Consider the following 24,275-nt stretch of genomic DNA (forward strand, 5'->3'; position numbering starts at 1 on the left):
CATTGCTTTTGTTGTTGATGATGAGGAGGAGACGGTGATGGAACGACGCCAGATCTGAGAAGAGGGAGCAGTGGGTTTTGCCGGAGCTCCGGCGGCGGCGGAGGGAGAAGAAGCATCTCAAATCTAGCCCTAAGATTCTTAGTCAATAATAATAATAATAATAATATCTCTTATATGTTCTCTACACTATGTAAAATTCCCAACTATTTATACATATTAAGTGAATTTTTAAACACGAATATAGGATTTGAATCAACGCTATTGAGTTCTGCCAAACGCGTAAGCAGAACTATAGCTCTGTCCTTGATTGCTTTGTTGATACTTAAAGACTTTTGGAGGAGTTCGAGCTACATCGGTTAATATTAATTAAGTACAATAAGCTATTACTATCAAACATTGTGGTGAAGTGATATGTATTCCTCCATCCGTAACTGGAGGTGTCGGATTTGAGTCGTTTGTATGGAGTTATCTTTTATTGAGGGTGCTTTATTTTTAAAGTGGGACTTTCCGACGAGAACCCAAATTAATCAGGCCGTACAGTAGATATCGAATATAGAGCCGGAAACTAGTTCTGTGTGCACGCCTGATTGGACACAGGGTAAATTGATGTTTTGGTTAAATTGATCCAAACTAGACAAGATTAATAAGAAGGCTTTTTCAGTGGAGACTTCGAGGTCAAGGACGTTAACTTGGACGAAAAGGTGAAAAGAACTGTTTGTTATGATACTGGAGAGGACAAGGTTATGATTTTTTTTTCTACAATGGTTTTTTATGATAATTGAAGAGTGGAAATCACGCTCAGATTTGTGGCCCCAAAATGGAAAATGACAAAAAATATTGCAATCATAACTAATGCCTCAGTCTGAAACAAGAGTCCTCACTAATCACACTTTGCCACTTAAATTCATCTGCCACAAACACTATACAAAATTAAAGTAAAAATGAAAAGGTGTTAATAGTCTATGATGGAGTAAATAATTATGTACTCCCAGTGTAACAAAAGCTTTAACTAAATTGTCGATAAAACTTAGCATCTCGAGTTTGATTATCACATCATTTTAGAGAAGGTCAATCTAGGTGAAATAATCGACGACAAAATTCATTCCTTCACTTGCTCATGTCCCTGATTATGTATCTTCTAAAGAAAGTGTCAATTTCAATACCTCTGTGCTTATATTTTAAGTTGTGCACTTGCACTTAATTAATTAGTTTGACGTAAACATGACCACGAGTAAATATACAAAGTATTTAGGTTATGGAGTAGTAATGTAATAATTTGAATTGTTAATGTAATTTAATATGTTATAACACGCTTGGAATTTAAACCAAAAAAAGTTATTCTTTGAACCCATAATTCTATCTTTTCGTTTTGGGAAATGGCATTAAAGCACCCCAAACGGAAGGAGCCAAGAAACACACCTTTGATCATGTTGTTTATATGGCAATCCTTCTTTTGTCTCTCGAAGAGGCTCTTGAGTAAATTACTTTTATTAGAAATATCTTAACTCACGAATCACGATGCATAGAAATGTTACGATACATTTTAATTATTAACATTACAGTAGTCACCACTAAAAAACTAGTTGATTAAAGCATGAAAATGACTATGTATTACCTTCTAAGATGAAAACGATGTGTGTAACAATGTAGTTTCGTCTCTGAACTCCCTTGCCGCCAATAAAATTTATCTCTATCGAGAAGTGACAACCAATGGGAAGTCCGTGGAAATTGCTTCGCAATTTTCTTGCAAGATAGAACCTTGAGCATGCCTGACTAAAAAAAGCACATGTACAATTAATGTGTGGAAAATTTGGAAGAATATACCACTAAGATTACTCTCAATTATTTGTTGTTTCCTAACCTGATGCACGTAGAACATTTTACTTAACTTCTCATGAATTTGCTTATCCAATGAGATGAAAAAGTAGAAGCAAGAGAAAGTCACCCACAAAAGAAAAAGGGCAGTTCGGTCTGACGAAACATTTTGTATTCACGTAGCGTTTGCCAAAAAGTTGCACCCTAAAAGTGTAAGGTAGGCATACCTTAATACAAACATCACCGGTTAATTTCATATCTGGAATATGTAACTTATGAATAGCATGAAAAATAACTTTAATCTTGCACCGACACTCACAAGAGAAAGGAAGGATGATGGACAATAATTCATCAAAAGCAAAGGAACATGTATACAAAAAGTAAGAAGATGGACATGACACAACTATGTAATCAGGGCCCCCAACGTGATAGGCGAACATGCGTAGACTACATAATTCTTCGTGCGATTTGCACGAATATGATTATTTTGCGCCGTTATTTAATTTTCTGACTTCTTTAAATTAAGTTGTGCAAAAATAAATTTTGGGTCAGAACTCAGAAGTTTAAGTTTATTTCTTGGCAGACTGCCATAAAACTTGGGGCAATTTGCAGGATTGCCCTTCGCTGGGGTGGTCTTTAATTTTTACCCCTCAAATTTGTGGTCTTTTAACTTTTGTCAAATTTTGCCTTTTGCGCCAGATTTGCGAAATTTTGCCTTGCGATTTTTATTTTTTTTTAAACTGAGATAGGGTTCGAAATCCCCAACCTCGGGGTATTAGGCGAAGAGCAAAACTTAAAAACCATTAATTTGAAGTGCAAAATTTAAAGACCACCCCAATTGAAGGGCAATCCGCGCAAGAAAAAGTAAAACTTGCATGGCCATAACTGATAGCAGATCTCACCAAAAGTTTAGCACCAAATGTCCTAACGGATCACTAGGAGTTTTTGATGAACAGGCTAACCACAAATCCTAATAAATCACCAACAGTTTAGTACAATTTGTTTCATAGCTCTAAAATGAATTATTCATAAATTCTGGTGGATCACCATGTTGGAACTAACTATTAACAATTTCCGTCAGATCATCATTAGCTACTGAGAAAGTTTACCACACGTTTTTGCTTCAAAAGTGATCCAACCTTCAAATGATTCCGGATTTGATATCTAATATTTTAATACCAATCTTAACAATTCTCAAGTGTTAGATTTAGTCCAAACCTTCAAAATCATTAGACCACTTTGTCTTCTTCAATAGTCAAACTCATCAAAATATAAAAATGATATTTTCAAATATATTCAACTACAACAACCACAGATAAGCAACAAATCTTTAATTTTCTATTGCACAAATAAAAAAGATGGAAAACATGATAAAAGAAAAAGCTATTTAAATTTCAACTATTAATAATATCATGTAAAATGCAAGAGAAAGAGAGAGTGGTTTATGTACTAGAGATTTGTTGCCTGAAATAACAAAAATCTTAATTCGGCCATTTGGAAAAAAAAAGAGTTACTTATAAGGTGTTGGATACTCTTAATGATGTGAGGCGCTTTTAGTAAAAATACGCGAACTTTAAAACGGACAATATCACATCATGTTAAGAGTTTCTTTGGGCCGTTTTGCCTAACAACTAGTATCAGAGCCAATGATTTGGCGGGACGAGTATGAAGATAGCAGAGTGTGGCGTGGGGACCGGCTTAGTGCCTTTGCCCGTCTATGGGCCGGTAAACGACCTTTACCTATAACTTTGAAAACGCATATACAGCCTTTGGGCTTCGATAACCATAAATACTCTGACAATGTGGGTGGCACACAGACATGTTCAATCTCTAACCTGTGAGTTATGGTAATGAGCCATATGGAACGTAGTTCGAGGGGAGATTGTTAGGTGTGCGAAGAAAGTACCACATTGGTAAGAAATTTTAAAAAAAAGCCTACTTATAAGTTGTTAGATACTCTTGATGTGGCTTTTTAAAACCGCTAACTTAAGCTTAAAAGTTAATGACAATATCACATCATGTTAAGAGTATTTTTTGACCGTTTAGCCCAACAAGATTCGCTTACTCGTAAGTTTCAAGGAAATGAAGTTAAAAAGACTTGTTTTGGGCAATCACATCAACCAGTCGATTGCTATTGAATTTAAGTGAAAAGTGGTCCTGTTATTTTTTTTGTTTCTTCTATTCTATTTGGGATTTCGGCTGACTCAGATCAACCTTTGTTTGAAAAGTATTTATTTCAACATATCCACAAAAACATGATCTGCTCAAACTGCTTAAGTTTGGGCGAGTTATGAACCGTCTATTTATTAATTCAGTCTATTTGATCTTTACCAATTCAATTCAACTAAAAGTTGAGTTGATATGTAGTCTAAATTAATCAATAAAAAATATTGTAACTGCATTTTTAAAGAAACTCTCATTGAACGAGTTACTAACTCACCTATTTATGAACTTGTTTATTTTGACATGCACAAACACAATTCACCCGCCCATTTGACCCGTAGATGCTAACATAACATAACTATGGAGGAATAAGCATAGCGTGTCTAACAAGGCCTTATGTTACTACACGTGTCATTACAATAAGTATAAGATAACGACACAAAATGGCCCAAGACAGAAATATCTATAGTCATTTGCACGATTATCCTTCAAAGGCACTGATCTTTAATGTTTGTCCCTCCAATTGATGGTTTTAATTTTTGGTCTTTACCTAATATTTCAAGGTCTTGGGTTCAAACCCTGGCTAAATTAAAAAAAAAAAAAAATTGCAAGGCAGAGTTTCGTAGCAAAGTTAGGCCTTAAGGCAGTGTTTTGCAAATTCTAACTGAGTAAAAAAAAAAAAATTGCCTTAATGCAAACCTCTACCTTAAGGTAGAGTTTTGCCTTTTCTGCCTTAAGGTAGAATTTGCAGTCAAACTCTATCTGATCATGGCAAAGTTTCTATCTGATCATGGCAAAGTTTCAAACTTTGCCTGTCAGGCAGAGTTTCAAACTGTGCCTTAAGACAGAGTTACTCCACCTCAAGGTAGCAAAACGCTGCTTGATCACGTAGAGTTTGAGGCAAAACTTTGTCTTGCGAATCCAAACTCTATCTTCGATTTTTTTTAAAATTTTTAACTAACAAGGGTTTGAACCGGGAACCAAAGAGTTTTTAGAGAAGGACAAAAATTAAAGACCAATTTGCAGGGCAAAAATTAAAGACCAATGTCTTTGAAGGCCATTTCGCACACAAAAAATGAAATCTATAAAAGGAGGAAACCCAAATGAGGGCTATGGCCCAGCATCACAATTCACAAACCATAGGCCCTGACAATGAACAACATAGTGAAAATTCAAAAATTAACACTTTTTAGTACCTATATTTAAAAAATAACCACTAACTATCATGAAGTTTCAGATTTTATGAGGAAATGAGATCTCTCGCCCTCTTACAATTTGAATAGTAAAAAAATGGCCTTTTTCAGACCTCTTATGTGTTAAAAATGAAGATTTCTTGTAAAAATGTCATAAAACTAAAAAAAAAGTTTCTATAGGACTAAAAAATAATTTCTCCCTCATCGGGTGAAATTTCAGAACATTGTCCTGAAGTTTCACTTATGAAATTTAAAATTCGATGACGGTGATATTTCTTAAAGGCACAAGATCCTAAAAATGACCAGCAAACCCTATTTCATCGAACAACATCAATAGATCAGGAGCATGGCCGAATAGCTTAACCATATGTTTCGACAAGAAACGACATCTACTATACAAAAGATGTTTATAGATAATCCTCTACAAAATATGCTATAGGTAATCTCCAGATTCCAAATAAGGCAATTTGAAGGCAATTTACTTGTAACAACATATAAAATCAGTAATATCTAAACTTTATTTACACTGATTAGTTAAATTCAATTGTTAATAATAAGTCTAATTAGATAAGCTAAAAAGTAAGAGAGTAAATTACTTACTATAAGAAACTAAAACATACGAATATGCAAAACTCGGATGATGCATATAAGTTAAATCCAACTAAATATAATATCATATTCTAATATTATAATCAAACTGTATTTACGATTTGGGTCAAAAGGGAAATTTTTTGGTAACCATAGTTGAAGAGACCGCGTTGAGTTGAAAGCCTAATGGTTAAAGAATCTTTGCCTTTTTGAATGGTTGTTGGAACATTTATCAATGCAAAGTCTTTCTACAAACTAATTAAATAATTACAACTTCTACATTTTTGTCTCTATAGTAATTGTCAATAATCGAACTTAGCAAAGAAGACCATGGAATAGTCTTAGTAGCATTAAGTTATATATATTATCAATGTAAAAAACATTTTATACTATGAGGTCACAAAAAGAATATTTATGGTGTCGCACATAAAAAAATTCTTTAAGCGCTCCAAGTTATTTGAAGAAGTAGGCAATTAAACATAACCAACATAGCAACATATTATAAAACACAATTCAAATATAATACTACAACTTCCGTTCGCAAATTTTCATTTTTCAAAATATATTTATAATTGCCTAAAATATTATTACTAAAGATAGAAATAATATATTACTATTACTTATTGTAGTCGCAAACGTAGTGTTGACTAGCAAACTGGTCTAGTTGAACTTCATTTATGGAGAAGATCATTGATTCCATTCTCTGCAACCTAAATTTTATAGTCGAATTGACTACTGAAGCCTCTACAAGATGTAAAATGATGTTTTAAGGATATTCAAATTGGTGACCTTAAAAATAAAAGCGATGCATCCAACTAGTGAACTAATGTCTAATAGTTGTTGACTATCAAGTTTCAAGCTTTGATATGTATAGAAGTATTAATAATGTATCCATATATACAGAATAAAAATTTCAGAATGAAGCTGTGTTTCGTGACATCACTTCCATTAAGGCAGCTTCATCTCTAGCTATGTACAAGTAAGTCTTCTTAAAATATTAAAATATGAAAGTTGTGATATTGAATATAATAGTACATATACATGCTATATAATTATATAAGTAAAGAAAAGACATAATAATATCAGAATACTTTAGGTTGACTATGTGTCTTATTATATTGATAATAAAATAGAAAGACAAAATCTGACATCTATGGATTCCTTTGATGTTAGCTAGGATTCCAATCAATTGACGCGGTCGGGTCGAATGAATTAGGGTTTTCCATGTAGAGTAAGTGAGAAAAGGAAAATTAGTCAAGCAAAGAAATTTCTCAATACTTGACGAGCTTTTTCTTTGTTTTGAAGAATGACTTTGCAAGAAATATGAAGTTCTCCTTGGCCATTTTACCTTGTACACCACAAAAAAATAAAAGAGAAAAAGAATGATCACTTAGACTTAATCATAACAAAATCTTAATATTATTAAGATTGTTATTCATCTGCAAAGTTGATATTTTACTTCATTCACTATTTCACTTTCTCTCGATGACTACTTGACGTGGCTGCCCATCATTATTTACTACCAACAGTCTGCAGCCGCCTCCATCCAATATCATAAGCTATCACCACCGCCACCGATCACAGTAATCATCATTTACAATCATTACCACTAACTATCATTAATTACCACAACAACCAATAATCGCTATCATCAAACCATTAGCTATTTCTATCACTCATCATAATTTTCAGTTGCGGCCACCAACCATCACCATTAACCATTTATGTTAATCATTTAGTTGAGATGGTCACACAATATGTATAGTATTCAAAATTTTAATACAATATCTTAATATTTAGATGTGTGCAATCAGATTCTGATATCTTAATCTTAATAAAAACAAATAAAGCCTTAGATTGACATGAATAGGTAGTAAATTTGTTTTTCCCGCTAGGAAATTTTTTTGGCTGAAAAAGTATTTAGACACAAACGATAGAGCCTCTTGTGGCAAGCTTCTAGGAATCAACAGTGAATTTCTTTCTTAATTATGCTAAAAATAGTACCAGTTTATATAAATGCTGGATTAGCAGATGGTTTTAACTCGTCTCTCTATCTTTTAGGAAGGATTTATGCATACAAAAAAACCCAGGGTTTTGAGTATAATTACTAGGACAAATATACATTTCTATGGCAAAATTCCAATTTAAAAGTTCTATGACAAAATTACACACAGAGTAGAACTAGGTTTTCGTATTTCATAGATGAATAAGAGATTGAGGCTAGGTGATCCTTTTCCGAGAGGTTCCACTATATACATATAGCTGGTTATTTGTTTGGTGCATTGAAAACATAGGATGAAACAAAATCACTCATTCAAAAATATTTATACTTAAAACTGTCATATTAGGAGTGAAGGTTAGAAATGATAAATAAATAGTTTCAGAGTTGTCTAGATCATGAAGACATATCATCTTTTAAGAAATCGGGGTACTAGGATCACAAAATTAAAGTATGACATCTTTGACGAAATAATGCACTTGATGATGTGGCCTAATGGTTAATGAAATGATTGTAAACCTTAAAAATCAGCGTTTAAATCTCCATAAAGATTAAAAAAAAAATACTAGCTAGGTTGTTCTTTAATTTTTTTTTTTTTCCATTTGTCTATATATCATGAATAGAATTACTCGATGCTTGTGCCGGTGTGAATAATATTAAAGTGAGCTTATGGTCCGACTTAATTATTTGGAATATCAACGTATAAAATTAATCTCTCAAAGGAATGAGGGGTGAAAATAAGAAATCACAGATTGTTTGACTCTCTTTTTTTAGCATACGAATAGATTAATGTTGACTTTAATCTCACTTTTTTCCAGTTTCTTGGTTAAATAAGTTATGAAAATGAGATCGTGACTTTGAATTTTTTTTTAAAAAAGTAATGGAAAAAATTTCAAATAATTCTCTAACTTTTTATTATGTAAAAGATTAAAATATTATTAAGATTAATAACTAATTTGCATCATAAAAAAAAATACAAGGTGATTCTAGACATCATGTCCTTCGATGCATGGTAATATTATTATCCACTCTTGAACTAATACTATCAGTTAAGATTTATCTAACAAAAGTAATTCCTAATTTATCCGTCTTTATAGCATTATATATAGGCCAACACAGGAGGAACTACCAGATACAAGGGCAAGCTACGCACGCTAATGGATGGTCAGTTGAATACCTCTTGACTTGAAAATTATGCAATGTATATATGTACAAATATTATTGATTTTTATACATGTCCCCACACACACAAATATATTTATATAAATTTGGAAGACTCTTAGTGAAATTTCTGATTTCACCGTTGGCTAGATAAAGAAAACATTCTCAAAAAATTTCTAGGTTCACTACAAAAAAAAAAAGGGTAATTTGCGGAGGTTGAAAGTTGCAATTTATGGGGGTTTTAACCTCCGCTATTTGCTAAAGGAGGCTAAAACCTCCGCGAATTGTAACTTCCGCAAGTTACCTTTTTTGGTAGTGTACGTTATTCATTCATTTGCTAGTCAAAGTGAAAAGAAGAAAAAAAATGTATAAAACTTTGAAGTAGAATTTGTAGAAATTGCTTGACTAAAGCCACCATTTTATTCTTAAAATAAATGTACATGTACTCAATACATACAGTACTACTCGGAAAGAAGGAAATTGTAGTAAGGTTTCCTTCTTGTTCACACACGTCGTGGAAATTTCTAAGTCTATCTTGAACCCTTCTTTCATTATCTCACTCGTTTTAATTTTACTCCTTTCCTTCTCCTTGCCTCTCAACCCAACCCCCCCCCCCCCCCCCACACACCCCCCCCACCCCTTCTCCCAACCCCCAAAAAACCCTATTTTTTCTCTCATTTTAAATCTATAAATACTAAGCTACAATAAAACATGACATGCACAAAGGAAAAAATCATCAAGAAACCTAGAGAGAGAGAGTAATGATTAATGAGTGAGTGAGAGAGAGAGAGAGCGCTTCAAAATACAAAAAACAAAATTGGAGATTGTTTTGTAAAAATGGAGAATATGTATGATAATAATATGGTACCACCAGGATATAGGTTTTATCCAACAGAAGAAGAATTGGTGGAATTTTATCTGAGAAATAAGCTTGAAGGAAAAAAAAACGATGACATTCAACGTGTTATACCAGTTATTAATATTTATCATCACAATCCATCTGAACTTCCAGGTTCGTATTTTTGCCCTCATGATAAATTTTTCTTCATCCTTTTTTTTTTTTTAGGTAAATAAAAAATTGTGTGCATGATTTCATACTATCGAGTACCTAAGACCCTAAACCCTATCAAGTAGGACAAGGGAACAGCTGATAGTTGATGTGTGTTTTAATACATAGATGGTATAGTTCATGGAGGAAAAAGGAACACCTGATAGTTGGGGTGTGAAACTTGCAAAAAAGTGATAGCTCAAGTGTGTTTTTGACCATTAACTCAATAAATATAAGTGTGTAATAGAAACCTATGAATTTAATTTCCCACGGAATTTGCGTCAAAATCCATGGAAATGAACTAGCTTGTAGGAAATTGTTTCCCATAGATTTCCGCCGTAAAACCCAGATTATTCACGACGTTGTGACAGAATTATCCGTGGGAAAATTTGCGGATTTCTAGTAACAAATTAAGCTTTTAAATGAGATGTTCATACACTTCAACGGACAAATATCTATAATTTTATATCATAGTACTCTTTTTCTTAACCCTTCTTCCTCTAATTAAATGTGATTCTTGAAAAGCAGAAATGGCAGGAGAAGTCATAAAACGTGACACTGAGCAATGGTTTTTCTTCATTCCAATTCAAGATAGGGAAGCTAGAGGAGGGAGACCTACTAGACTTACAACACAAGGATATTGGAAAGCTACTGGTACTCCTGGATATGTATATTCATCAAATAATAAAATTATTGGAGGCAAAAGAACAATGGTTTTCTATAAAGGAAGAGCTCCAAATGGGAAGAAGACACAGTGGAAGATGAATGAGTATAAAGCCAGTGTTGGAGAAGCTTCAGTAGCCAATAATGTTTCAAATTTAAAGGTCAGTTTTACAACTCTACAAAATTAGAGTTCTATTTTAAAACTAATTAGTTGTTGTACTTCTAGGTTTTCATCACGAGTTTAACTTTTCTATACGAACCACCAAACAATTCATGCAGTGGGATTAATAGAATTCCTCCAACCTTAATTAGAGGTCTCGGATTTGAGTTTTGGATAGAAAAAAATGTCCTGGTTTGAGAGCTTTGCCTTGAAGGCACCTTACACGATGTGAATTCGGATTAATCGGGACTCCAGGTATCGGACAATTAACGAGTGAAATTTTTTTAAAAATTGTATACACCAGTCATGTGGGAAAAATTATACTATCACGTGTCACCTAAAAGATAACAACGAAAATTGCTCATAATAAGTGAAACTAGTTGTTGAGACATAATTAACTAAATAAAAGTGTGGTTTCTCTAACGAGTGTTACCACCTTGAGAAAAAAAAATACTAGAAATGACAATCATGTTGGATATCTATTCTTGCTTTTGTACAGGTTTAGACTGAAAATACATAACTTAGTTTTATTTTTCTTTAATGTTTAGTGATCATGTCATTAATATACTTATTAGCCATACTTGTTTTAGCATGACTTAATACTTTTAGCTTATGATCACATTATGACTTATTAATTAGTAGTAATGTTTGTTTTATGTGATTTCATTATCTTTTTTTGTTGAATATTTCAATACAATGTCATCACTCACATCTCGCATTTTATGTTTTTTTTTTTTTAAGAAACATCTTAGATAGTTATATCTTACTAGGACTAAAGAAATATTTGAAGCATAAGTTATATGTTTTGTATGAAGAATCTACCGATTGAATACCCTCGAAAAAACCCTTGAAACCCTGAGATTGAAAACTCGACTTTTGTTAGTTTGCTTTATAGATTTAAAACTTGACATAATCAATTTGATTTGGTATTTACAAAACCCCAACCAACTAGGCCAGTACATAATTGTAGCTTATTAATCATTTATTTAGACAAATGCCCTGAATTTAGTAGATGTTAAATAGGCATTCCTTCTATCCTAATTTATATGACGATATTTATTGGGAATAGAACTTAAGGGGATTAAGATGTATAATCTAACATATAGATATTCATATAGCTATAAAATATTTGTTAAAGGTAAAATGAAAATTTTAAATTAAACTATTTTTCATTTGACATTTTATTTGAAGCAGACTAATTAGAAAGGTATGTATTTTTAACACGCTCTCTTAACTATCAAATTCTTTGTTTTCATGTCCAAGCACATGGAATCGATCCGATCAAGGATCTCTGTCTGCTCTGATACCTTTATTTATTAATTAATTATATCCGCGACAAGTATGACACATGGGACCTAGGAAAATTATTGATTGTTTGAATTGTCAACTTTATATATGGAAAAAAACAAAGAGTTATATGGAGTATTTGATTGTTTTTTACTAGGTATCATTTAGTGTTTGGCATATGCTTCTTCATGATTATCTTCTTTTGCTTCAACTATTGGTTAGAATATATTGATAATAGACAATACATGATATTAACAAATAAAATTGTTTAGCTCACCACGCATGAAAAATAGGACTACACACGTGATTTGTAGGTTATTCTTCCTCATCTTATTTTAAAGATTTGATGTATATTTCATAATTGTTAACTCTCAATTAAATTCATATATTGCAGAAGTATTGATTTCCTTGAAAAGTTATATATGTTTCTTTTGTGGTTCCTTCCTTTCTTCGTGTATGTTTTAATAAATTTTACAATGTCATGATTATAACATTGTCATTTTCTCGAGAGAGACACCACATCATGCACCATTAATAATTACAGTAACTTTCAGACATAAAACGTACAAAGGGACCAGTTTTTTCTCTTCTATATTTGAAGTTAACTTATGTAAAAATCTTTTTATACGATTAGTATAGCTAGTCCTATTATAGTATATATCGGTTATCAACTTTATCGAGTTACTCATTTATTTTTTGTCATAGAGATTTGGCCGTAATGATCTTATAAGTAACATAATTGTGTAAATATTTTTTGCACCATCGAAGCATACAACATAAACAATTTAAATTTTTTATATAAGTTATGTACATGACTACAAGAAAACATGGAATTAGCGATGGACAAATTTTCGTAGCTAAACAGCAAAATCCCATGCTAATCTCATTTAGCTACGGATTAGCGACGAATTATAAGAAAATTATTTAGCGAGGAGCTATTTAGCGAAGGATTAGCTAGGGATTACCGACAAATACCGTAGCTAATTCCATTTTCCCTTGTAGCATGCACTGTAAAGGTTTTTTACACACTTGCTGTGGGTGCTAACATGTGATAGCACGTGACTCACCGCCCGGTTATACTAGATTACCAATTAATGTTTATCAAGATATATACTTGTAATTACTTATTAAGTGACGTAACTTGGTAAATATATAATGTTTATCAAGATATATATTTGTAATTACTTATTAAGTGACGTAATTGGGTAAATATATTTTGCAATTGTCAGAGCATATAACCTAAATTCTTTAAATTATGTACTCTGACAATGTAATTTTTTTTACTAGCAATGCATGTTTTATAACTTGTGATAGCAATTGAGTCACTGTTTTTACCATATTAATTACCAATTAAAGTTTATCAAAAGAATTATCTATAATTACCTATTAAATGGCCTAACTATCTAAATACTTCTTGCATCGGCACAACATATAAACTAAACTTTTTAGATTTTGGATTTAGATTATGCACACATGAGCAATGCGAACACTATCAGTGAATGTTAACCTATGTTACTAATTAATGTTTATCAAGAAATTTACCTCTAATTATGTATTAAGTGACCTAATCGTGTAACTACTTTTTTACAACGTCTAATTTTATGCATGCAGTTGCAGCATGAATTCAGCTTGTGCAGAGTCTACAAGAAATCAAAATGTGTTAGGGCATTTGATAGAAGGCCAGCTGGTTCTGGTATTAATGAAGGATTATTATTACCCCCTCATCAACCAATAAATCTTGATCATGATCATCAGGCTGCACCATCAACTTACCAGAATAATGATAATCGCATTATTGGAACAAGTTCATTAGAAAGTTCATCATCAGGAGAACACAATGGTGAAAATTCACAGCCGGTGGGAAGTTTAGATGATTTGTCTGAAAACATATGGGATTTTGACTGGAATTATATTTAACAGTGAGAATAAAGTTGTTTTAGCTAGGGTTAACTCCCTCATCAAAAGTAGAACATGGAATAAATCCTATGATTTTATGTTGTTGTGTTTTTACTTTCTAGGGTTCAAGTATGTATGATGAGTTGATGGACTAGCTGGGGTTAAATAATTCTAAATAAATTAATCTATCAATTCTTAGATCCCAAAGTTTAGAAATTGTACTCTTTTGTAATTAGGTAGAAGGCTGGTATATTCTTGTAGTTTATTGTTCTTCGATTTCTGTGACTACCTGTGGTTGTTTTTTCTTATATTTTGATTATAGTATTATTTGGTTGTAGTTATTGTTTTCTTTCTCAGAATGTTCTGTGATCATGTTATCTTTAGTACTCCGTCTGTCCCAATTTATGTGATACACTTTCTTTTTTAGTCTATTTCAAAAAAAAAAAAATACATTTCCTTATTTGACAACAATCTAACTTTAAACTTTACCTTTTACGCTTAACGAAATGATCTATAACCACACAAATATCTTTGGCTTGTTTTAGACCACAAGATTCAAAATCTTCCTTTATTCCTTAAACTCTGTGTCTAGTCAAATTATATCATATAAATTGGGACGGAGGGAGTACTATTTCGTTGTTGCTTCTTCACTTCCGTTATTTCTGTTCCATTCTGTTTTGATATGTTTTTCCTTGAGTCGAATGTCTATCGAAAATAACATCTATACCTCCTAAGGTAAGGATAAGGTCTATGTACACACTAACCTTCTCAGACCCCATAATATATTGGGTTTGTTGTTGTTGTTGTAAATAATAAGAGAGCTAGGTTTCAATATTTCATCATGTCAGACTATATTTTCGCGATCACTGTTAAACTAGACCAAGAAAATTAAACATTAGAAAGCTACCAGAAATTGCATTATATTCCCACACTATAATTAAAATTGCATTATATTCCCACACTATAATTAAAATTGCATTATATTCCCACACTATAATAAAATGCTGTACTTGTATGTTACTGTTTCTTAGTCCTGTCTAACTGTCTACCCTAGAATTTTGTCTTTCATAAATAATTCATAGGACGCCAATCAAAGATTCTTGATTGAGCAATAATGCAAACATATATTACACATAATTTACGCAATTATTTAGCTATGTTTTTGCCATCTTTAGACTTTTTATTAAAACTTCTAGCATCACTATAAGGGCCTGTTTGGAAAGCCACCTAGTAATTGGAGTTGGTGTAATTACACAGCCAAGTAATTACACAGTTGTGTAATTACAACGACATGTTTGTTTGTCATAACGTAATTACGGTGTAATTACAAGCGTAATGTTTGGTTGCACAGGTGTAATTACACAATTTGTTTAATTTAAAAATAAAATTTAATTATAAAAAATTTAAACTTAATATTTAGAAAATATTTGCCTTTATAAATGATCTTAAATTAGTTATTTAATAACACATTGTTTCTTGAAAATATATTAATTAATAATCATATATTTGTAACTAATATTGTAGAAAATAATTGATATATATTTTTCAAATTAATAATATTTAATTTTAATTAATTATAAAACTTAAAAGAAGACTTTTTTTTTGTGAGAACGTCATGCATTGGATGTTTGACAAAAAAAAAAATTATAAATATAATGCCATAACATTATTCAAATGTTTGACACAAAAATCCATCAACTGTAAGTGAAAAATAAACAACATGCAATGTGAAATAACAAGTAAATAGTACTAAAGCAAATAACTTAAAATTGAAAATATAACCTAAATTCAAAATCCAAGAGAAAAAGTTTAACATAAACTCTTATGTCAAATTCCAACATTACATAAGTAAGTTCCAACATAACTTAAGTAAATAATTCAAAAGAAAGGGAAAATATAAGTCTATAACCTCATTCACAATGAAATTCTACTTTAATAACGTCACTCGTTATATGTCAAGTTTGTTAATGACTCATTCTTTCCAATATTAAGAGGTGTAGTTTCAAAAATTAGAATAATAACACGGTTGTGCTAAATGAATACAATAAAAAAATACGAGCAATTACATGGAACCAAAAGAAGTAAATGTTGGGAATGAGAAGAAAGGAAATGAAAAATAAATAATATAAAAATAAAAATACATTTTAAAAAATAAAAAAGAAATTAAAATAATAGGAATGAAAAATAAATTAAAAATAAAAAGAAATTAAAATAAAACAAAAATGAAACAAACTAAAAAGCAACCCTGTAATTACACTCAATACTCAACCACCCCCACCCCCCACCCCCACCCCCACCCCCTCTTCCTTGAGAATTAGAGAGTGTAATTACACCCTCTCAATTACACTCAATTCCCACCTAATTGTGTAATTATTTGATCACACAAACAGGCCAAACTGTGTAATTACACCCAATTTCAATTACTTGGGTGGCTTTCCAAACAGGCCCTAAATGATGTGCAGGTTAAATTATATACACCATCGTTATTTATGTATGAGTATATGTTCACTTTTAATAAATAAAAAAAATAAAAAAAAGCACAATTATTATATACATAGTGTTTAACTCAAAAAAACTTTTTAGAACGATTATCTCCTACTAGCCTATGAATTATGGAGTAATAGATTATGAGTACCCAAAGACGGATTCATGATTTGAAGTTTATGAATTTCTATAATGACCTCAAGTTAATATTACAATAATCACTGAGTTTACAAAGAAATATTTATTGAATTTCTTACATATACAATGTTTGGGCAGAAACTATACGGTTCACATGAACTCATATGTTATATACCTACTAGATCTGCTTCTGATTATGAGATCATGGCAATTAATAACAGCAGCAAATGCACACTACCTTTTTTTTTTTTCTCTAGGGATAATATAATTTCTCCTCATTCTTCCAATTTTTTAGCGATTATTATAAAGAAAAAACTGACCAATTGACTAGAAAACTTTGTGCATAAGTACAGCAAAGGACGAGAGAAATACTGAAAACATTTGAAGACTGAAAAGGAGAAAAGGGAAGATGGAAAAAGAAAACTTCTGTGCATATAGAAGACTATTAGTGAATTTGTAAGTACTAATTTGGAAGTTCTTAATTTCTCTGTGTTTCCTTTTCATTAAACTTCAATTTTGCTATAGAATCTTTGTAAGAAAATTAACTAGTAATAAATAAATAGCTTACTACTACAAGAAAAATGCGTATTTATTGATAAAATATTTATAACGGACATATCTGTTATAATTTGTGTGGTTTTATAATAGAACTCATCAATTTGTAGGGATTGTAATTGATTTGTGCTCTCGAATTTGCGACAAAAAAGTGGCAAATCCTCCATCACAAAATATATATTTTTTCAGTAGTTAACGGAGCCTTCCCGAAATGACAAAGTTGGAAGTCTCCATGTCTCTATCAATATGAGGTAATAGGGCAATGGATTTTTGTACTGAAATGATTGTCTACTTATGGCGGCTTGTTTGAATAAACTTCCAAAATTCAATTATATTGAAGTGTCAAAAGTACCTATATAGAGTAACAACAACCCAATATAATCTCAGGAGCAGAGTCTGACAAGAATACGATTACTCAAAAGTTACCTTTATCTTTGTGAGGCAGAGATGTTTCGGATAGACCCTCGGCAATACTTATATAGAGTAGTAGTAATTTATATTTGGTTAATCAATTGAAAAACACTTTTATCAATATTAGAGCAATAATACATGCTTGGTCAAGTTGTCAAAAGTGCTACTGAAAAAAGTTATTTTTTCTGGTTTCTAAAAACAACTTTTGCTACTCAAAAACACTTAAAACTATGCAACATCTGAAATTTTCTTCTTATCTGAATTATAACCATGTTTGGCTTCTTAACAATTGGAACAATCTACAACACACAACAATCCATGATCATCTCAACATGCAATGATAAACAAATAGACAAATTTAATTCAACTAAAATAGGCTTATGAAAATGCACCACAAATAATTGAAATAAGCACAAGTTCAAGCAGAAACATCCACAGAATGCTTCACCATCAATATTTATAGTGCCTTCTAGACAACAGGATTGAGGATTTATCATCTGTCAGCAACTATCTATGCAAATAACTAAAAAAGATCTTTGTTCCATCAGCAAAAGGTTCAAATTCTGAGAAAATAACTCTCACATCAAGAATCTGACAAAGCTATACATTTCTTGTTCGTCAAAACCAGGTCACATAATTACAGCCGAGGAACCTAAAGAGCGCAACACCTCAATTTTTACATCACCACTCGTCATCAAGACTGGCACGATGAAAACACATTACTGTGCAGACAAATATGAAGAAGGACACGAATTCGATGAACATCGCTCCCGTCTGGATGAGATCTGCATGCCTGAGAATAATGGGAATGGCTATGCTTCCCACAGCTGATGCCCCTGTTAAGAATTTAGCAGCATCCATCCACCTGCGAAGATGAAAAGCAAAAAGGCCTAAAATGAGAAGGATTTGTTCAGAAGTACAAAAGAAAAGATAGGAAGAAACAACAAAGGAGGAGGTCAGCATCAGGGGCGGAAGGGGGAACCCCCTTTGTCGAAAATCACACTATATATATATATACAATATCACATTTTTTTATGTACAGTACATTATAGACCACTTTGGTGAAAATCCTGTCTTTGCCACGAGTCATCATAAAGTAAAACATCAAACCATAGATACTCAAACTTCCACATGACCCAAGGTACTAGCAACAGAAAAAATAAACCATCCGATCCAATCCACTTAGAGCATCATGAATAAAAGAAATATAACCAATCCTTGCATTCTTCAAGGAGTAATTTTTTTAAGACATTCTTGAAGTCCAAACCGAATCACACGCACAGTTTCCCAATGATAGGTGCCATCTGGTGTGCAAGTTTATATTAGCAGAAAACTTGATCTTCCAATCCTACTACCTACAATACTAAGACCATTTTACTTTCCCATCCTCGCCTAGTTTTTACCCCGACTTTGAGTGGATATAGTTTACTTCAGACCACATACTTCACATGTGCTCATTATCCATACCACTAACCAGTCTCTCCAATATGTAAATGTTTACCATATGAAAACAAACTTTATTAATGCAGTAACACAAACACGACAGTTTTTGGCAGATAGAAAATATCCAAACAATGACAGGTTAGCAATCAATATGTTGCTCGGACTCTTCAAAAATATCAACCGGTGCGTGTCGGATCCTCCAAAAGTAGTGTACTTTTGGAGGATCCGATACGGGTGAGGCAAACATTTTTGGAGAGTCTGAGCAACTTAGCGGCAATCATCAAATCCCCTAAATATAATATAAGCAACTTTCTGCAGTTTATGCACCCCAAGTAACTCGATATAGCACCTATAGTACAACAATATTCATCTAATGAGTAAGATATCAGAAATCTTCTTCAAGAAAGAGGAGAATTATGCTATGAATGAAGCATGTACGAGCATCAAATAAGAAGTCATATAAATCTCTCCGACTTCAAATTGAACATGATCTAGAAGATGTACTAAGAGATGGATGGAAAATACTAGAACACACCATGACTGATCTGACAGGATTACAACCGCGGGTGTAGAAATTCATGGGAGAAGGAGATTCAATAAACTTATGCACATCATAAAAGTATCTTACCCCCCGCCATCTCGACTTATTAGGAACTGTGTGGACCCACCACCAAAAAATAAGCATGGCATGGGAACCAGAACATACATAAGAGCTGTCAAAACCAAGTAATCTTCTGAGTTAGCCAACAATTAGAGCTTACTCTGCCTTAAAAATGCAGAAATAAGAGTATCTATGTAGATCACATTTCTTTCACAAACCTGATAACATTGGCCACCAGTTGTTGTATATAGCACAAGCCTACAAGAAACAATATGCAGTAAAAGCATTACAATTAACTCTTTAGATAAGACCAAAGCAAATCCAAGGAATTGTTAACTTTAAGAAGTAGATTAGATGCACAAAAAGTAAACAGAATAATCCTCTTGTTTGCACACAACATACACATAGAGAAAATAAAAAAATAAAAATTGTCCCTTATGTTTGAGCATAGGTTAAACATAGTCCTTTAAGTATGCAGTTAATAGCCTTGGTCCTTTAAGTTTAGCAAAAAGTTAACATTTTTAGTCTCCGTAAATATTTACCAAACTCTGTCGGTTGGATTTGACAGAAACAGTGGGAAAAAAAAAAAAAAAAAGAAGACTCAACTGAATTGAACATGTTATTACACAAGCTATACACTACATTCATCGGTACTTGCACAACCATTGGAAATACACGGCAAACATTCATCACATAGGAAAATGTTTATAAGACCTACCAGGATCTGTAACAAGATGCTGGAAGAGAACATGAAGGCAAGCCCCGCAAGCCTGGATCAGACATTATATTAGAAAACAGTCAACCAGAGATACAGACTAGTGGCAAATATAAGTTGAATCACTTACACTATATCCGGAAAGTGAAAACCAGCAATTGAACCATTGAGATGAGACAGAGGACAAGAAGAAATCAAGTTAGTAATTGTGTGAATGAGATTCGACAATTTAAAAGTTACAAGCTGCATGGAATTAGAAATATTCTCAAAGAGAAGCATCAAATAGATGAAGTAATGCCCTTCTCTATTCATCCCAATCTAGCCAGATAGACCAAGTTTTACCTCGTAGCTTCATGCAACAGTAAATTGAGTAGACTAATCAGTTTGAAAGTTTTCAGATTATTACTGATTGAAAGACAAGTTGGATTGTGATTCATTACAAATGAGTATTAAGGTGTAATTAGAAGTCAGAGTAAGAAGTAGTCACCACACACCAGAGGATCAACTATTTAACTACAATCTCCTTATCAGATAATTCTAGTCTAATTTCAGAAGGAAATTGAAGACATACTTTGGATCATCTCTCTCAGATGTGCTCCTTTCATCTTGCTTAACCATTAGGCTTGCATAAAACCTTACTCATTTTGCTAGTTCTCCAATGCTTCCATGTGTTTTGACTTAATAGCCAGCAACTTATCTACTAAGGCGTTTGGCCCTAGATTTCAAATATTTTTCACTTTATATGGAATTTATGAAGTTGGAGATGAAGATGGATTTGTGTTTGGCTATACTTATTGCAAAGGAGAGAAAAGACCACTTTATTTGGAATATATAAAGATGGAATTGGAAACAGGTTTGGAGCACTTTTTCAAATTTGGAATCCAACTCCAAGTTCGATTTAGGAATATAATCAAATACTAAATTTGAAAGTGACAAATTATTCTGGAAAAAAGTGAATAATTCTCATGGACAAACGGCTCATAAAGCAATGCTAGCATGTTGAATTTAATAATAGGTCAGCTTACCATCCACAATCGGATGGCCAAACTGAGAAAGTCAGCCAATGTTTGGAGTCCTACCTACATTGCATGACCCTAGCCTAGTCAATGGCACCAACAGCTTTCTTGCGAAGTAGTGGTACAAAACCCACTTCACTGGAAGCTACTCCTTTTTGAAGCCTTGTACGGCTACCCTCCTCACTTCCACTTCCATCTGGTTGGACAGTCCAAGGTCGAAGTTGTTGATCAACGTTTAAGGGACAGACAACTTATGGCAAAAAAGGCTGAAGGAAAACTTGGAAGAGGCTCAAAGTAGAGTGAAGGTCTAAGAAAACCCTCATAGAACAGAAAGAGAGTTCACCATTGGGGACTATGTATTCCTTAAGCAGCAACCCCCTCAACGATATTCCTTGGCCCTGAGGAAGAATCAGAAGCTAGAACAAAACGTTATGATTTGCGCGAGATGATTCGAAATATAAATCCAGTAGCTTATGAGCTTCGTCTTCCCAATTATTGTCGTTTGTACCTTGTGTTTCATGTCGGGAGTGAGCACTCTATGTCTCAAGATCCACCCTTGGTGGACAGTTGGGCCTATAGTTGTTCTTGACGGATGATTATCAAAAGGGAAACAAGGTTCTTCTTTTTCCGAAACGGTAACAGCAAAAGGGAAACAAGGTTGCTACACAAATTTAAGTACAATGGGCGAATTTATAGCAGGAAGAAGTCACTTGGGAATATTTCTACACCATCAAGGCTAAGTTTCCTTCTTTCCATTCCAACCTTGAGGACAAGATTGGCTTTGAGAGAGAATGGAATGCAACATTAAAGTGTTGTCAATGCTCAAGCTAGACAATGGTTGTTAAAATTAGTTAGCAGAGTCCTTTTATGATTTTAGTCGTGAAATCTTTTATCTTGTGTTTAACCCCTTATAGTTCCTTTTATTCCCTTGTTATCCCCAGATAGCTGTTATAGTGCTGCCAGCCCTATGGTTGATAAAATATGGATATGCCTGCAATTGAGTTGCTTGAGAAGGTTGGTGCAGAGGCTATGAAAGTTTATACGTGCATTGATCAGCTAAGGTTGTTAGAGTTAGCTGTTAACTTCAGGACATTTACAAATAGATCACTATAGTTATAATTACTAGTTGGTTTTTTACATATTCTCCCCAAATGTAATTTCTTATTTTTAGTTCGGCCTTCTCGAAGGGAGGGTACTTGTAACTACTTTCAGCTCATTCGGAGCTTATTTATGAAATTATCTCTTAATTTCCTTTAGCATGGCTTAGTTCTTATCTAGAATTTCTTCTAAAATTCTTAGATTGTAACAATGGTTTCATCAGTACCATAGGAGCATTTGTATTTCATCATCCACATTGACAAAATCAGCGTAAACAGCTTCGACTTATATTTATCCTTTCCTGTTTCAGCATAAATACCATTTCTGCATATATTTTTTTCGTGCTGCTTTAATACAGTAGAACTGTAGAAAGTAATATGGACAATCTTACAGAACAATTCTCCATTATAAATCCGCTTAAATGATGATTGGATTTATGTAATACTTCTACAGTTCTTCTTGATAATACAATGCAACTTGGACAAGTTTTAGTGCAAAATGATTCAAAAAAATCGAGCTTGGGTTAAAAGCAAAACGATTGGACATATTATAAGCTGCCCAAAATTAAAGATTTAGTAAGAACTCTATTGCTAGCAAAAAGCAAATAACAAGTATCAAAAATGTAAACTTTTTGAACCATAAGCCTAAATATATACTTCAGAAGTATTTCAGCTCTAGTAACACTATTAAAGAACTCAAAAAAAAAAAACTAGAACTGGGTCATGGATGAGTTAATAATTCTATTGCCATCAAAAAACCCAAGAAGAAACTGGAAAAAAATGTAAACTTTTTGAACCATAGCCTAAAATATTAATCAGAAGTATTTCAGCTGTAGTAAAATTATTAAAGAAACCAATAAACTAGAATTGGGTCATTTAAATTCATCTGCCAAAGAACCCCAACAACTATAATCAGATAATCAACTTCTTTAAATCTCAAACTTTTGATACAACAACTAGAAGTAGAAATAAGCACTAAATAATAAAACTAGTAGAAAGAAAAATTAAACAAATAAATTAAAAGGGTTTATTGGGAATTCAAAACTGAAACTGGGGTAGCAAAAAGATTGTACCTTCAATAGTCATAGCCATTTATGGTTAATTTTGAAGGGGCAAAAAAGGAAAGAAAATTTGTTGATTGCTGATCTGAAGTCTGATTCTTGAACTCAAACCATGGAAAAAGGTACAGTACTCAAAATTTGGGCTTCTAAATTTGGATGTATTTTATATAAGGACCCTGCAAATAGTATTTATCTTAGAGATTCCCCCCATATTTTTATTGTTTTGTCGTTTTGTGCTCGAATAATATACGAGAAAACACTTTAAAGGCCCCAAATGTAGTTATTTCCTTTTTTAACTCTCGACTTGTGACTTGTGAGCACTTTTGGTCTTGGTCATTTATTTTATTATTATATTATATAAAATGCCCTTTACTTGCCCGCTAAAAAATCCTCTAAACATTTGGATTATATTGTACCCCCTCTCGTGTATGTAGTGTTTGGATAGTGATATATATATATATATATATGTGCTCGCAAGATTAATATAACATTTTAGTTTGTACTCAACGTACATAAAAAACTTTAATTATTTGTTCTCGAGTCTACATCAGGGAACCAATACAAGAGTCGGCAAAAATTTATTAATACTTTTTAAAAGAAAAGACTTGTTTAAAAAGGAAACGGATTATTTTCGGATTTCCTTTGATAGATGAAAACTTTAATGAGGGATATTTTTAAGCATTAATTTAGAGATACTTTAAATTTTAATTCGATTAATTTAAAGGTGTAAAATACTTATTATTTTTTATCAAATTTTGATTTGGATAAGGGTCTAATTCAA

At 32.5% G+C, this 24,275-nt stretch overlaps 2 protein-coding genes across 3 annotated transcripts; one reads left to right on the top strand and one right to left on the bottom strand.

Moving 5' to 3' along the window:
• Nucleotides 1-9,652: 9,652 nt before the first annotated feature.
• Nucleotides 9,653-14,345, top strand: LOC132058579 (NAC domain-containing protein 90-like). Its single transcript, XM_059451042.1, has 3 exons — nucleotides 9,653-9,931; nucleotides 10,496-10,791; nucleotides 13,689-14,345. The coding sequence occupies exons 1-3, from the start codon at nucleotides 9,757-9,759 to the stop codon at nucleotides 13,992-13,994; spliced, it is 777 nt and encodes a 258-aa protein (XP_059307025.1). The 5' UTR covers nucleotides 9,653-9,756; the 3' UTR covers nucleotides 13,995-14,345.
• Nucleotides 14,346-17,978: 3,633 nt separating this feature from the next.
• Nucleotides 17,979-23,658, bottom strand: LOC132057510 (vacuolar protein sorting-associated protein 55 homolog). 2 transcript variants are annotated; one of them, XM_059450142.1, is made up of 5 exons: nucleotides 23,507-23,658; nucleotides 20,324-20,375; nucleotides 19,824-19,863; nucleotides 19,633-19,717; nucleotides 17,979-18,426 (listed from the first exon to the last, which is right to left on the bottom strand). In XM_059450142.1, the coding sequence occupies exons 2-5, from the start codon at nucleotides 20,354-20,356 to the stop codon at nucleotides 18,243-18,245; spliced, it is 342 nt and encodes a 113-aa protein (XP_059306125.1). In that variant the 5' UTR covers nucleotides 20,357-20,375; nucleotides 23,507-23,658; the 3' UTR covers nucleotides 17,979-18,242. The 2 variants fall into 2 exon arrangements, with proteins under 2 accessions (XP_059306125.1, XP_059306124.1); XM_059450141.1 differs by lacking the exon at nucleotides 23,507-23,658 and adding an exon at nucleotides 20,451-23,460.
• Between the last annotated feature and the right edge of the window lie 617 nt (nucleotides 23,659-24,275).

Source organism: Lycium ferocissimum, chromosome 5 (assembly GCF_029784015.1).
Source record: "Lycium ferocissimum isolate CSIRO_LF1 chromosome 5, AGI_CSIRO_Lferr_CH_V1, whole genome shotgun sequence".
NCBI classification, from domain to species: Eukaryota; Viridiplantae; Streptophyta; class Magnoliopsida; order Solanales; family Solanaceae; genus Lycium; species Lycium ferocissimum.

Bases quoted from the DNA above. Each gene is read 5' to 3' on its own strand.
- LOC132058579 (XM_059451042.1), top strand. From the start codon at position 9,757: ATGGAGAATATGTATGATAATAATATGGTACCACCAGGATATAGGTTT. The intron at 9,932-10,495 runs GTTCGTATTTTT...CTTGAAAAGCAG, and splicing joins CAATCCATCTGAACTTCCAG to AAATGGCAGGAGAAGTCATA. The intron at 10,792-13,688 runs GTCAGTTTTACA...TTATGCATGCAG, and splicing joins ATAATGTTTCAAATTTAAAG to TTGCAGCATGAATTCAGCTT.
- LOC132057510 (XM_059450141.1), bottom strand. From the start codon at position 20,632: ATGAATAGAGAAGGGCATTACTTCATCTATTTGATGCTTCTCTTTGAG. The intron at 19,864-20,323 runs GTAGGTCTTATA...TGTTTCTTGTAG, and splicing joins GCATCTTGTTACAGATCCTG to GCTTGTGCTATATACAACAA. The intron at 18,427-19,632 runs GTAAGATACTTT...TCATCTTCGCAG, and splicing joins ATAAGTCGAGATGGCGGGGG to GTGGATGGATGCTGCTAAAT.